The following is a 14,918-nucleotide window of genomic DNA, read 5'->3' on the forward strand; positions in this document are numbered from 1 at the left end:
ATAATGCATTTACTTTCAAAAATAAATCCTACTAAAAAATGCTCCTCGATCGGAAGATCATTCCGACCTTATCTTTGAATTTTATTAATTTTATTAATAAATTTTATTAATCGTACAAATCTTAATTACTTATATTATCACGTACCGTGCAACATTCTTTCTTTCTTTTAATTATATTTTCTCGACGGTTATGCCGAGGCCTTATGTAATAAAAATTAAAAAGACTATAATTCGGTTGAATGATAATATCGTTGTCGATTCGAACGCGGTCGGATAACGTCGCAGCAGGGTAGCGTCCAGAAGCTTTGTTCCTTGCCGAAGTCCTCTCCCTGACGTAGAGTCTGCGGGAGATCGCGACCGAGCGTTTCCGGTAGGAACAATATTACGGCAGCAGCTGCAAATGACACGACGCTGATGATCGTCATCGGCAGCCCGTACCAAATCTTGGCCTGAAACAATTTCAATTAATTGACTAAATATCGAGCAACGCGAATAGAGCTTATATTTTTATCTTCAATGAAAAATCAGTATTTCTATCAATATTTATTTGCATTGACGATATATATACGATTTAAACACTAATTAAATTGAAAGTAAATGCGACGTGACATGCGATAGAATATTTAATATTCGCCCGTCAAAGTATAAATTGAATCATTTTTTTTTTATTATTTCATCTCCTACATTTTAATACAAATAATATAGCTGTAAAAATTTGTAAAAGAATATATTTTTTATATAATTCCATAATTATATAATATGTAATAACAATTTTCTAATATTATCAATTACATGAATATGCATATAATGGAATAGTTGCGTCAGAATTCTATAACATGCTTTGTTCATAACTGAAGAATACGAAAGCTGACTTACACTATCCACCACATATGGCGCAATGGAATGGGCAATAATGCCAAAAATGTGGATCAATGCAACACCTTGCGTCCTAATGGGAGTCGGCAACAGCTCGGCGGCATACTGAAGGCCCACGTTGGCTGCCATGTTCAGGCAAAATCGCGAGAGCACCGACATCGTCAGCTTTGCTACGACTGAACAATAAAACGCATGAGATGAGAGATTGTGGCGCGATTGCGGACCGCTTGATTTTATTTGAAAGCCCGTGTGTATGTGCTCACTCGACTGTAACATCAGTTCGCCGAAGCTGAAAAGACAAGTCATGGCCAGGGTGATAAATCCGCAGAATCGGCGACCCCAGCGGTCCAATAGCAACGTCAGCAACAGCCCGGCCGGCAGCTCGGTCGAACAGGCGAGGGAGAAGGACACAAACACCGAACTCGGGATCAGCTTGAGGGAGTATACGTGGCCGTCGAAAGCTATCACCGTCAAGGACCTAGAAAGTACCGAAAGTACATCCGTAACTTCGTCGCCGTATGCGATGTATCTAATGCATTAAAGTGGAAAGTGGAATATAGTGTCCGTTCTTGAAGTAGCAGTGCAGTATAAATTTAGCGGATGAGATCTGATACTCCCCGTCAAACTTTGAAACTACACGATTTTTCTGAAGCATCTAAGAATTTAGGTGGATCCGAAAATAATTTTGTTGGATCATCAAAACAATCATGTAGGACTCAAGCTGCAGGTTGCTAGAATGTCAAAACTTTATACAACATTATTAATCATGTTTGAGTTTTCTACATCATTATTTTAATGATTAAACAAATTATTTTTAAATCTATATCTAGCTAAATTTTTACTTCAGTAAAACTTTTCCATGTATTTCCGAAAAAAGAAACTGCGTTAAAATATATCTCCTCGCAAGAGATAGAGATATGATATCTTCAAAAATTAATATTCTGCGAAAAAATATATCAAATAAAGAAGAAAGCTAAGATATTTTTTTGCAATAAGGTTATTTACAGATTTTAAGATGTTTATCAGCATCAGATTATTAAGATCTTCTATTATTAAGATCTTTCTAAGATCTATGAGAACCAATATTATTAAATTGCCTATCAATTTAATTTGTGATATGACAGAACTGCACTTCAGTTCTGTTAGAATTATGTTTCAAGACAGAAAATTAAATTCGGCGTATACTTTACAAGATTAGATATAAATATATAAATTTACACCGAGAATTATTTAAGCACTAAAGATCTAGCTTATTTAAAGCTTATTTATTTCCTATTTATTGTGTATTATATTATGATAAAAAGATATTTTATTTAATAAAATTTATAAAGAAGAAAACAATGAAACTAAAAGAAGAAATGAAATTACGTCTTACCAAAAGAAGATTAGTAGAATTGTATTCTTTGCTAGACGCGGTAACTTCAGAATATCGAAAATGGTCGCGCTTTCCTTCTGGGAATTAGTCGCGGTCAAGTTTCTCTGTAAATATGATAAGGATGATGCACGATTTGTGTCGCAGACTCACGTTCCAGCTTTGCGTCTCATTATCAATCTTACTTACGACGAAGACCTCGAAGATGCGCGTGTCAGGGCACTTCTTGTTGATCTTCGCTATCCGCCGCAGTTTCTGCAGCATTTTATCTATTCTGCCGTTGGCGACGAACCATCTTAATAGCAAAACAGTGTTCTACATTTCAGTGGAAAGTTCGAAGAACGCAGAACGGAACAGTGAAGTTAACAATGACGAACTTACAACTGCATGAATTTCTAAGAGTGATATGAATCTTTAGAAATTGCAGCGCTGCGTTTAAGGATTGTGAATCTCATTTTGATAAAATTTGATATTAAAATATATATAATTTGCAGAATTAATTGCGCTTTGATTACTGCGCCGCACTCGTTAGCCTTGTCCCTTTATTCTCATTTAAACATTGCATTTATTCGATTTCAATCGGAGAGATATGAAATCCTTTTCCGCAATGCTTTAATTACAAAGTTACGTAAATAATTACTATATATTTATAATGGAAGTTTAATTTGTGTGAGATTGAAAAGGTTGAGTGGAATAAACTAATCATTCATATCATATTTATTTACCGAGCGCTTTCGGGAAGAATCCATGGCGTGATAAAGACGCTCATCATCGGGACTGCACTGACGTAAGTGAATAATCTCCAGTTTGCGACATAATACGCAACCCATGGCAGAACTGTACTTCCAACAGCGAAGTATATGCCGAATGCAACATTAACGACGAGGGTTCGCCTCTTCACAGCCATATACTCGAGCACTGGCGAGATTCAGGATTTGATTTATTAATCAAAATAAAAAAAGTATCGGAATATTCAATTTAATAGATTAAAATAACATGCGACCTTTTCTAATGGTCTTTCGGAATCAGCACTTAAAAAATTATATGTTCCTTGTATCTGGAGAAGAAGCCATCACGTCTCTACCGAGAGACTAAAAATAAGAAAAAAAAAGAAGTAGACGTGCAATTAATAGCTTACGCAAAAAATAGCTAACGATGAAATTACGTATAAAATGAGTTGTGCGCCGTAATATTTGCGCCCATAAATATTTATAAAACAGATCTAGCATATCTTTCATCTCAGGCAATTTTTTTGTAGTCTACACTTAATACCATTCATTATAATGTAAACTATGTACGGACACGTGCGCACATTATTGCTATAAAGACCTTAGTCCAGATTTAAGACGTTTTTGAAAAATAAAAAATACCGCGTATCTTCGCATATAATTTTGAAGATATCAGAACAGAATTCTCTTATTCAGGCATAATTTTTCTGATTACCTGGTAGTTTAGATTTAATTTCATTTAATCTGATGATAACGTAAAAAAAGTTGTGTTTTTCTACTAGCTACGAATAACTAATTAAACTAATATTATGATATGCAATGATAATTTTAAAAACATTATACAACGATTACTATTATAGAAAAATAAATAATGCTTAATGTTTTGTACTCACTACAAAATTGTCAGTTTAGTGATTAAACTATAACTAGAAACTTTTTTTTACAATTTTTACATCATTATCAGATCAATTCTAAACACAAGTTAATTAAAGAACGAAAAAGCGAATCTTAGGATGGGTTTAGACCTAGATAGAAAAGCAAAAAGCAGAAAAGAGTCATCAATTGAAGAACTCGCACTGGTAGTCGCTGGTTTCGGCTTTCTGTGCTACTCACTGTTAGCGCACGTTTTGATTAGCTGCTGCTTTTCTGTCAAGGTCTGAATCTACCCTTAGGTCCTGTTTCTTGAAATTTGTCTCTTGCCTCTTTGGTCAATAAGACAAGAGGCAAACAGCAAGAAACAGAAAACGAAAAGCACATTGTAGAATTAGCCTTAGTGTAATTAATACAGACGATTATCGTCGCGCGGCTGATTATTTCTTGTTGATTGCTCACCGATAATCAGTGGGATGTTGATGCAATTGTCGAAAGCCATACCAGTGAGAAATCTACAGACAGCGAAGGACCAGAAAGTATTCGCACTCGCAGTTGCGATCGAAGCCAGGAGTCCAATGCCATTGCAGAACATTAAGGCAGGGATCCGGCCTCTGTGATCGGCGATCCATCCGAAGAGAAAGCCACCGACGATGGAACCGCAGAAGAAGACCGACTGTGCCGTCGATATGAGGTACTCTTGGTCACATACCCAATCTAGCTAATCACAAAGGGTCCAGAATCAGTGCGTGAGAAATGCAATGTGTATTATATCATGTTTCTACATTTACGGGAGTTACAAAACGTTTATTTTTATCTTAGTTAGTAAACAACTAAAAATAACGTAACATGTTAATGGCTGCGTTCAGCAGAGTAAGCAGTTTTATAACTGTTATAAAATTCTTTAATGTAATTAGTTTTATATATTTAGATAACGAGAAACTAGGCAAAACTAATCATATTAAAAAATTTTATAACAGTTGTAAAGCTGCTTTATCTGCACCAACGCATCCAATATAATTTTACACTCAACAATGTATCTTACAATATGTATTATATTTCTGAGAGTGTAGTTATAACGCATTAATGTTATATTATTTTTAATTAATGTTTACTGAGTTTTTACTATTCCTTCGTCTCTCATCGGGTTTTATTGTTTTGCAGTAGATAACGTAAATTGAAATTACGATGAAATTAAGAAATGCAACGTTTCCTACATTTCTGCGTTTATGAGAGTTACTTAAGTTATGCAAAATTTATTTTTATCTTATTTCTTTGTCTCTCATCGATTATTCGCGTATTATCGTTCTGCAATGGATTACAATTGGAATTACAGGAAAGAACGCTCGTAATCTCAGTTAATCGCACAACAATTTCACAAGAGTACTCGCGAATCTTGATTCTCTCTTCGTGTCTTCTACATATTTTATACATACAGTGACACACTCAAGAATACTTCACCTCAGTCGCTATGCTAGCATAAGGGATCTGCGTGAAATTGTATTCCCATTGGTTGCAATCCACGGTTTTGTTTGTCTCCCATTTGATCGAGTGATTGTCGTTCCTATTTACAAGAGCGAAGAAATTCAAATCCTTTCGACGGCATCGGTCGTAGTACGGATAATTCTGCGATTTTGGTATGGCAATCTCCACTCTGAAAATATTGATTTCTAATGTACGAAATATATTTTTAGAGATAAGAAGATAATAACATGCTTGTGAAGGGAAAAAGAAACTTTAAGGCCACTTTTAAAACAATTTCGTTCCATAATCCAAAATTTTTTTATAAATTATAGATTCATATATTATTTGTAATGATAATTATCAACGCGGCAATTAATTACGTGTGATAATAATTTTTGTGAAATCTATAATCAAATTATCACAAACGATGAAATAAATTGATGATCAATAAAATCTCCGTTAACGAGCGAAAATCTAGTGATCATTCGTAGTCAAAATATAAATTGAGGATCTTATTGTCGTCAATTTATTGTATATCAATTCAAATGAAATTCGTTTGACGATAATAAGACGCTCAGTATTAAGATTCCTTCTGTTCTAACACGATATTATAATTTATATTTTTATCACAAACTTATATAAATAGATTTGCTTGCGATAGAAAGGGATAAATCTGATAGACAAGTTATCCTTGTTTTAGTTTCCATATGCGTATGTATGCGTATGTGAGCTCTATCGTGTGAATTTATCCATATAATTTATACATGTATGAGTGAGAGAACTTAAATATGTCGCTGCGTTGTCTTCAAAGATAGAGGCAAAGTTGACAGTCTATTTAATCTCAAATTATACTCAGGGGCTCAATTTAAAAGATACATAAGAAAAATAAACTATTTGTAATTATCTGTAAACTAATCTGTAATTATACAAAACTGAAGCTAAACTATGTATATCTTTTTTAACACGCAAGAAAATTGCAATATTTATTTTGCGATGAAAGAAATTCTAACATAGTGTTTAATGTTTGCCCTAATATTATAAGCGATATGTTGCGCTATTTAAATAAATCGAGCAAACATCCAACAAAAATAAGCGGATTCTATCAATTACTTTTATTACAACCGACTTAGGGTACAGTGCAAAATCCATGCAATATATATCCTTGTAGAGATGTCCGTGATTTTGACTGTGAATGATCACTAGACTTTCACTCGTTAACAAAGATTTTGTTGACCATCGATTACTAATCAATGGACAAATATAATTAAAACTATTACACTTAATAAAAACTATTACACTTCTGCAACAATAGAAAGATGTTTCAAACACAAGAATCACCACGTTTCATCATTTGTGACGATTTTATTGTAGAATTCAATCACAAAAATCGTTGCCACACGTACCTATATTGCGTTGGTAATTAATTGTTAGTATTATTTAAATTTGCTAAAAATTGACCTGTGAGTTCCGAAACGTATTTTGTTTAGTGTAACTTGATAATAAATTTTAATTGACATCTGAAATATTGTAGCTTGATTACTGACCGTTAGTTAATTTAATTTATTTATTGCTTTGAATAATTATGTTGGAAGCAAGATAAAATATATAATATTTTATTTTGGGATCTTAACAAATGCCATTGCTACGCAATTAAATTTTACCTTTCTTCCTGCGTGAGGTTTGAAGACATTAGTTCCTCTACCTTGCACCAATGTTCCTGCGGTACCAGAGTAATGAAGAACTGCGAGAAGTACAGAGTGGCGTATGCCATGCTGTAGGGAAGCAAGGCCAATAGAAGCAGCCATTGATATCTACCAAAGTCACCGACATACGGCAAGATATCATCGAAGGTTTCCAACTTTGACCTTGTCAATGTAATGCTTTCATTCGAATCTGCAATATCTATGGGGTTCTTCACGCCGTTCGAATTCTTCATTGTCCTGAGGGACGTTAAGATTTGATACGCTAAATTTACACTTGACGATCCAAATTGAAGAAGGAAAAGAAAAAAAACGAACTCAATAAAACTATACTAATAAAAGAAAAAAAATTGTTTAATTGTTTAAAATATTTTAATCTCAAATTATACGGAGGCTAAATTTAAAAGATACATAAGAAAAATAAACTATTTGTAATTATCTGTAAATTAATCTGTAATTATACAAAACTGAAGCTAAACTATGTATATCTTTTTTAACACGCAAGAAAATTGCAATATTTATTTTGCGATGAAAGAAATTCTAACATAGTGTTTAATGTTTGCCCTATAATATTATAAGCGATATGTTGCGCTATTTAAGTAAATCGAGCAAACATCCAACAAAAATAAGCGGATTCTATCAATTACTTTTATTACAACCGACTTAGGGTACAGTGCAAAGTCCATGCAATATATATCCTTGTAGAGATGTCAAACGACTTGAGTTGAAGCGATCTGAGAAGCTAGTGTTGTCCGAACGTGACGGGATCAAGTGGCTTGTTACATGCGTCTTGATCGAGATAATAATGAAAATCGAGCACGTTTGACGATTCGACGCGAGATTAATGATGCTTTTAAACCTACTTAATATGATAATAATAATGCAGATAATATTAGATATTACGTAAATAATTATATTAGACATTGTATCAAAGAAAATGTTGAAAATACATGAGTAATACATAAAAATTTTCGGAACGTACCTGCTAAATTAAGAACTTTGCTATATTTTATTATATTTTTAAATTCTAAATTCCTTGTTAATTGCAGATAATAGTAATATTTAAATGGTTTCTGGATACTTAATGTTATTCTACTATTTATTCCCGCGCTGCAAGCAAATTATAAATAGCTTATATTATGAAATCAAAACGACATTAATATAACTCAATATATTACGTACTTTATTTTTTCAAAAAACTAATGCCTGAAAGTTCTGTTCGTGGACAGTGTCAACGTCATTACTTTTTATTCTTGAGAATCGAAAACATCGGGTCCGTGACTCTTGGTGATTATGTGTATCTGCGGCAAGCACGTTAAAGAAATAGTGACGTTCAGAATCGACGAGATATCAAAAGTTATGGTTAAGGGTCAATGATAAATAAATATTGGAGCGACCAACCAGTAGGCCGACATCAGCCTGATAATGTAACAAAAATAATTTTTAAGAAGACTAGATCGTCGCCAGATTGCTACATGTCGCTAATCAGCTGGTTTTTTTAATGGAATAGGCGATTAGGTTGTTAACCCAATCGTCTATCGGTTGCCATTGATTAAAATTTGGTCGCCAAGATAATATGTAATAAGAATAATAATTATATAATAATAAGGGTCTTAGGCTCGGTTGTAACCAACGTTAGTTTAATTTTAAGCGAAGCTTAAAACTCTCTTTGTTCTTGTTCGGTTTTAAAACGAGAGATAAAGAGAGTTTTAAGTCTCGTTTAAAGTCAAAGTAACGTTGGTGTAACCGGGCCTTAGATTTATAAATAATCTAATATATTATTTCTCACGTGTATTCTCTACGCGTATTACGTGTATAAGCATCGGTTTCGAAAATAATGCAGAACTCAACGCGTATGTAAATATTTGTAAAATACTTACATTGCAAATGTTTTCCGGCTGACTATTCTAACTAAAGTTCTAACTGTTCTAACTTAAATGAGTTCCGTTAACATTGTTGTAAAAAAATTTTTTGGCTGCAATTATATGTTTGTTAGCTACTTATGTTTTATCAAAATGTTTTTTTACGTAAAAAAAGGTATCGTCATGACTATATTTATAAATGAACGCAATGAACATCATGCATGTTAAATACTCTCCACGAAGTTGGTTACTAATATTTGATCGATGATTCTGTGTCTTAACATTGCCTAAACTTCATTTTAAATAAGATTGAATAAATAATAAGGGTATCTTCAGAAAATCCTAGCCTTTGTTGTTACATTTTTTACGATACCTTTAATTGTAATTATTGCAGATTTATAGCTTTATAGATTTAATTATTCAAATTTTCACTTTTCTCCTTCCTCTCCTCCTTTTTCTCTTATTTCTTAGAGAAAGCTCAATATCTTTCTTAATTACGCTTATCTGTGTCTCTTATTCATCTCTGCTTATCCTTAAATCGAAATAATTTCTATGCTATTTAAACTCTTATAAATTTTCAAGTTTTAGTAAGTTGCATATTCAAGAATTAATTGCACATAAATATCGTATTAAACCCGTTAATACTTACGTCTTTCGTTGCACTATTTATTCGTTTCTCATATATATTCAATTTTTAATTTATGTTGAATTTTATGATTTATTACACTTGAGATCCCGCGTTGTAGAAGAAATAACGTTGCGAGGAAGAATTGTCAAGTATATAAGTGCCACAAACCACTAAATTATTGCAAATTAATTATAAATGCTGATAATTTGCAATTGTTAACAATTATAAATGTAACGATAATTGTAAATGTGAAGTGTCATTCCACTAAATGATTTTTAATGTCTATAATTACCACCTGCGGTGGTATTTTTACGATCAATATGGTTAAACGACGACAGTAATGACGAGGCTTTCACGCGAAGCAGAACTCGCTGTCTGAAAAGGAAACCCGATTGAATACTGTTGATATAGGAGCTCGGCATGTGATATATTATACATATCGCTTATGTAGCGAGAATCACAAAGCAGTAAAAGAGAGGACAACGACAAAAGATCGATCGTCGTCGCGTGAGGAAGAATAAGAAGAGATAGACGCGCGAATTATGTCCATTTCTATAGTAATGTAAATTAATTTAATCTCAGTTTAATATTTCATCATGTGTCAATCATTTTTTTCAAATTACGTGATTTAAAAAAATCATGTGTACTGATTTGGAACAACGTTCCATCGTACGCGATTTACTTATCTTAATTATATGACTTTTGTTATGTAACTTTGTTATGTAACTTTGAGATGTGACTTTTTTCAATAGAGAACACCCCTGAAAGCCTTAAAAATGTTACAAAAAGTAAGTATTAACTTTCAGTACCCACATTTCGAAAAAGTCCCTATCTACCCACATCTGGGTAACCCAGCGTTTTCTTTTGCTTGTATCTTAGATTGTAGTGCATCGATTTTAACTAATTTTTTTTTAATCTATTGTTTGAAGACTGAAAAAAAAATTTTTTTGAAAGTCTAAAACGTAGCATAAAAGAAGTGAAAAGGGATAGGAAAAAAACGTGAAAACGAATCTTTTTCAAACCTTCATCTTTTTGTCAAAAATAAATGAAAAAAGATTTTATTAATGATGAATCAACAGCTGATGAGTTGAACTTTAAGAAACTAAAAGCATTTTTGCGATTTGTTATAAAAACGATATTTTTTTTGCAAAAAGTAAAAATGAGTTAAATAAATAAAATGTTAAATATGTAAATGACAATATAATAGTAATTAAGTAATTATTCTTAAATAACTATTAAATGCATTAGATGTATATAACTACTAAATGTATTAAAAGTATTAGATGTAGAGTTATAAACAATCAATTCGTCATCTTTATAAAATATAAATAACTAGAAATTCTTAAATTTCCTCTAATTTACTTTCTAAAAAAAATACTCACATATAATTGAGCAGCGTCGTTTTCTTTTAAAAGCGTTTCGAATTGATTTAAGGCTTCAATGATTGGAACTAGTAAATTCAAATTTATTTCCTTTATTTCATGCAGCTGGTCTGGAGGGATGTAAATTCATAACAATCTGCTTTATAAATGTTACAGTTTGTAAAATGGCTTTAATATCTGTCCGACACATTTCTGAAAAGTAAGAACAAATTAAATAAAATGTAACTAAATACGTACGACTCAAATCTTATTCATTTTAGATATGTATTTTTTTCTCTTTATATTAGTACTACAACACGACACATGCTGAGCATATGATATTACTTCACTGTTATTTTCAGAACTGTTTTTATATTGATCATCACACGCACGTAATTCAGGTAATGGAATATCTTTTTAAGTAAAAAAAAAGAATAAAAAATTATTTTAAAAATAATGAAATTAATGAGGAAACGTTATGACAACTCACTTTCCTTTATACTTAGAATTCTCGGTTTCGTTGCAGAAGTCTTTTGATCATTAGAAAGTGATTTTGAAATTTTCTTCAAAATATCAACTTTTGATTTCGGATTTCTTTTGAGAAGATATCTGATTATCATAAAATGAAGGTGATATTATAGAAGAATTATTTTTAAATTCGTTAAATATTGAAGTTTCCGATTGCATTTCAAGAGACGTTTGATCGCTATGTAGTGAAAGAATTGATTTTTTAGAAAGTAAGTACTGGAATTTTTGTTATTACTTCAGAAATAAATCTGATCACTGTGTGAAGATTGTTTAAAAATGACCTTGGAATATTTATCTATAATTTTTATAATATCGGAAGCAATTAATGAATTAATTTTATATCATTACTTTTTATTACGTATTTGTTATGTATAAATCTTATATTTATTTGATAGAATTAATTTTAATATTATTTTCCTGTAAGATATCGGCATCAAACTCGTTTTCTGAAGAAGAAAAGAATGTTCTTTAAGTAAAATCAAATAAACTTCCATAGTTCAATGGTTCACTTTCCGGTATTTCATCCATAGTTTCATTTTCAATAATATTTGCTAATTATTACACAAAAAGTGTAAAATTTATTTCTTTCTTTGAAAAATTTCTATCTTTATCTTCTAAGCCTTGAAAACGAAGATAGCCTTAGTCGCAGTTGCTTTTTATTCTTGTAAATTTTTCATTTATATTGCAAAAATGATTAAAAGTATATTTTTATCAAAATTCGAGATGAGGTACGTGGCTCTTCTTAACATCTAGAAAACTAAAAAATTATCTATATTTACCGCGCACATGAAAAAAGTTTATTTTGAGGTAGATATAAATAAAATATATGTATATATTGAATCATATTCATGCGTATTATGATATAGTAAAATGAAAGCTCTCATTTATGATATCAAAATATTATGTTAAATCTGATATTAATTATATATCATTCAAAAGATATCGTTGTAACATTCAAATTTGAGATCTTATAAATAGGATATCTAAAAGAATTCCTTTATTAAACTTCTTATACAGTGATCACTACGTGATATCATGTTGTAGAAATCTAAATGTGGTTCAGAAAATTAGTTCAGATCTCATTACATAATCTCTTTCTAAAAATGTTTATTGAGACGTTGTCTTTAATTTTGGGTAAAAAAGAATCTCCTTGGAAAACATTTCGCTGAAAAACGCCATCGATCTGTATGGATATAAAGACAGTGCATGAAATGAAAATTTATCCTATTACGAAAGATTTGTTGCAAAATAATTTTTTTTAAAAGGCTGCAATTATATAATCGTTAGCTAGTTAGGTTTTATCAAAATAAACGATTTTTTGTGTAAATAAAGTGTCGTCCCGACTATTTTTACAAATACGTGCGCGATGAACATCATACGTGTTAAATACTCTCCACGAAGTTGATTACTAATATTCGATCGATGATTCTGATTTCGTGGTCTTGACGTATGTATGTACAATATAATTCCTTACAAATGTAGTTTAATTTTACGTCTCGCACAACAAACTCGAACTTTTTTCTTGTTAACGGCATGGCATAAAAGATTCATTCGCGTAACAGGATTCGTTCAACACACTCGTCAATATATACATAGAAAACTTGCGTTCTCCCCGGGGTGAAATTGTATGTAAATTTGCTATTCGGGCATTGAGGAGAAAAATCGATGCAGCCTTGGCAATAGACACGCGAATGAAAGTTCCACCACGATCAAAATTTGCTGTCAGTGATGAATCTGTATTTCCTAGAGCTCGAAGCTAATATCCTTGGAAAGTGATTCTTTAAAAAGAAGAGTAAAAAAGTTAATTTTCAAATTTACGTTCTGTTGAGAAAAATGATTCAATACTTGACGTTCCAAACAAAACATGAACATGTAAAGTATATATTACAAAGGAATAACTTTTCCCTAATTGAAAGAATTAAGGCTCCTGGTCACTTTTTTTACGAATATTTACTGACTGTCAGAGAAGATAAGCATAGTTTTCGTCCATTTTTACAAATGTTTTAAATCTTATCATTTTGTTTTATCTAAATTATCTTTATTTATAAATGGTACGTAATAAAAATTATTATAGTAAAAGTTAACGTGTCATTTTTCGTTTCTGACATCACGATTCAATATAGCTGTGGTGACTACTCAAGGGAATCCTTAAGATACAATATAATAAAAATACAATAACTCTTATTATATTCTTTTGCAAATAAAAACAGGCAAATCACTTATGTCAGCAAAATTATTATTTAACTAAATTAAAATTCTTTATTTAATTAAATTAACTAACATGGTTTTTTTTTAAAAAGAAAGAGAAGAAAAATTGTTGAAGGAGCTACAAAATCGGTGTACTTTTTGTTATTTCTGTATTTTCATTGACTTACCAGTAAATCTTCCATTGTTGCTCATATTGCAACTTTTTTACACAGCGACGTTAAATTACAATGTAGAGATAAATGTCACATGGAATCATGAATAAATGACAATGTAATAATTAATGCTTATTCTATTCAAATGACTTCACGATGAATATGAAACAGGCGGTGACAATTTTTTTAAAATATCATTAAAATATTTACCACTAATATTTATTAATGAAGATATCACAATATCGAAATGTGTGTATCTGATTTTTTCCATTCATACGTATATCTTGCACGTAGAATTTGGCTCAGACGTCACTCGCACAAACCAGTTGTCGACATTCACGCAATTATTGTACCGTTTCCTATGAATTCGCAATGATATCTGGCATACTGTTGGCGTACTGTTGCCCACGTTTCGAATGAGCCAAACTTGCAAGCCAGAAATACGCGGAGGTCGATAAGTGTTCTGTTACTTAAGCATAAAACCTTGACCGCTATTCTAGGTATATGCTGCGACAAATTTTAATTCTTTGGAATTTTAATTCTTTCCACGAATTTGCAAAATGCAAAAAGTATATTTTATTTATTTTTGACTATTTAAAATGTCTCTGTTATTATCAGTAATATAGAATAATAATAATTATTATTATCAATAGGTTTGTTTGCATTGCTTACACTTTTTACAACAGTATCTTTGCTTTCTCTCTTTCCAACGTCCAAATACACATATCTATCTCACCTTAAATTTAAAAATTTTGGAATATTTCAAGTAACGCGAACAGACCTCTTAATATAGAATAATTAATTATTAATAATATCAATATATTATATATAAAAATATTATAATAATATTACATAATTAATAATACCAATAATATAGATTAATTAATTAATTAATTATAAAATTAATAAATTAACTTTAAGGAGTAATTATAAAAAAGATAAAAATTACTGTTGTGCGTAAAGAAATTTAATATCACTAGCCTTACAATTTATTATTATGATGTACAACGCGACTTTAGGAAAATTCATATCGTACATTTGAAGAGAGAAAAAACTAAATAGTCTTTAGATGGAAAGGTTGTCTTTATCTAAATTTTTATTTAATTTTGAATTTAAAAAGTAAGTATTTGCTTTCCTGGATCAAATATATGTAATTTCTTTCATTTATT

The 14,918-nt window shown here is 31.1% G+C and overlaps 1 protein-coding gene across 6 annotated transcripts; it reads right to left on the reverse strand.

Annotated features, from left to right (window-relative positions):
- Positions 1-68: 68 nt before the first annotated feature.
- LOC105145574 (carcinine transporter) lies at positions 69-14,100 on the reverse strand. 6 transcript variants are annotated; one of them, XM_087413159.1, is made up of 13 exons: positions 13,960-14,100; positions 10,883-11,074; positions 8,193-9,875; positions 7,993-8,120; positions 6,972-7,250; positions 5,308-5,500; positions 4,309-4,567; positions 2,974-3,166; positions 2,438-2,543; positions 2,252-2,355; positions 1,140-1,354; positions 877-1,052; positions 69-449 (listed from the first exon to the last, which is right to left on the reverse strand). In XM_087413159.1, the coding sequence occupies exons 5-13, from the start codon at positions 7,244-7,246 to the stop codon at positions 225-227; spliced, it is 1,746 nt and encodes a 581-aa protein (XP_087269285.1). In that variant the 5' UTR covers positions 7,247-7,250; positions 7,993-8,120; positions 8,193-9,875; positions 10,883-11,074; positions 13,960-14,100; the 3' UTR covers positions 69-224. The 6 variants fall into 6 exon arrangements, with proteins under 6 accessions (XP_087269285.1, XP_087269288.1, XP_087269286.1 ...); XM_087413162.1 differs by lacking the exon at positions 7,993-8,120 and having other exon boundaries at positions 9,522-9,875; XM_087413160.1 differs by lacking the exon at positions 7,993-8,120.
- Between the last annotated feature and the right edge of the window lie 818 nt (positions 14,101-14,918).

Source organism: Acromyrmex echinatior, chromosome 14 (genome assembly GCF_024713525.1).
Source record: "Acromyrmex echinatior isolate Ae372 chromosome 14, ASM2471352v2, whole genome shotgun sequence".
Lineage (NCBI taxonomy): Eukaryota > Metazoa > Arthropoda > Insecta > Hymenoptera > Formicidae > Acromyrmex > Acromyrmex echinatior.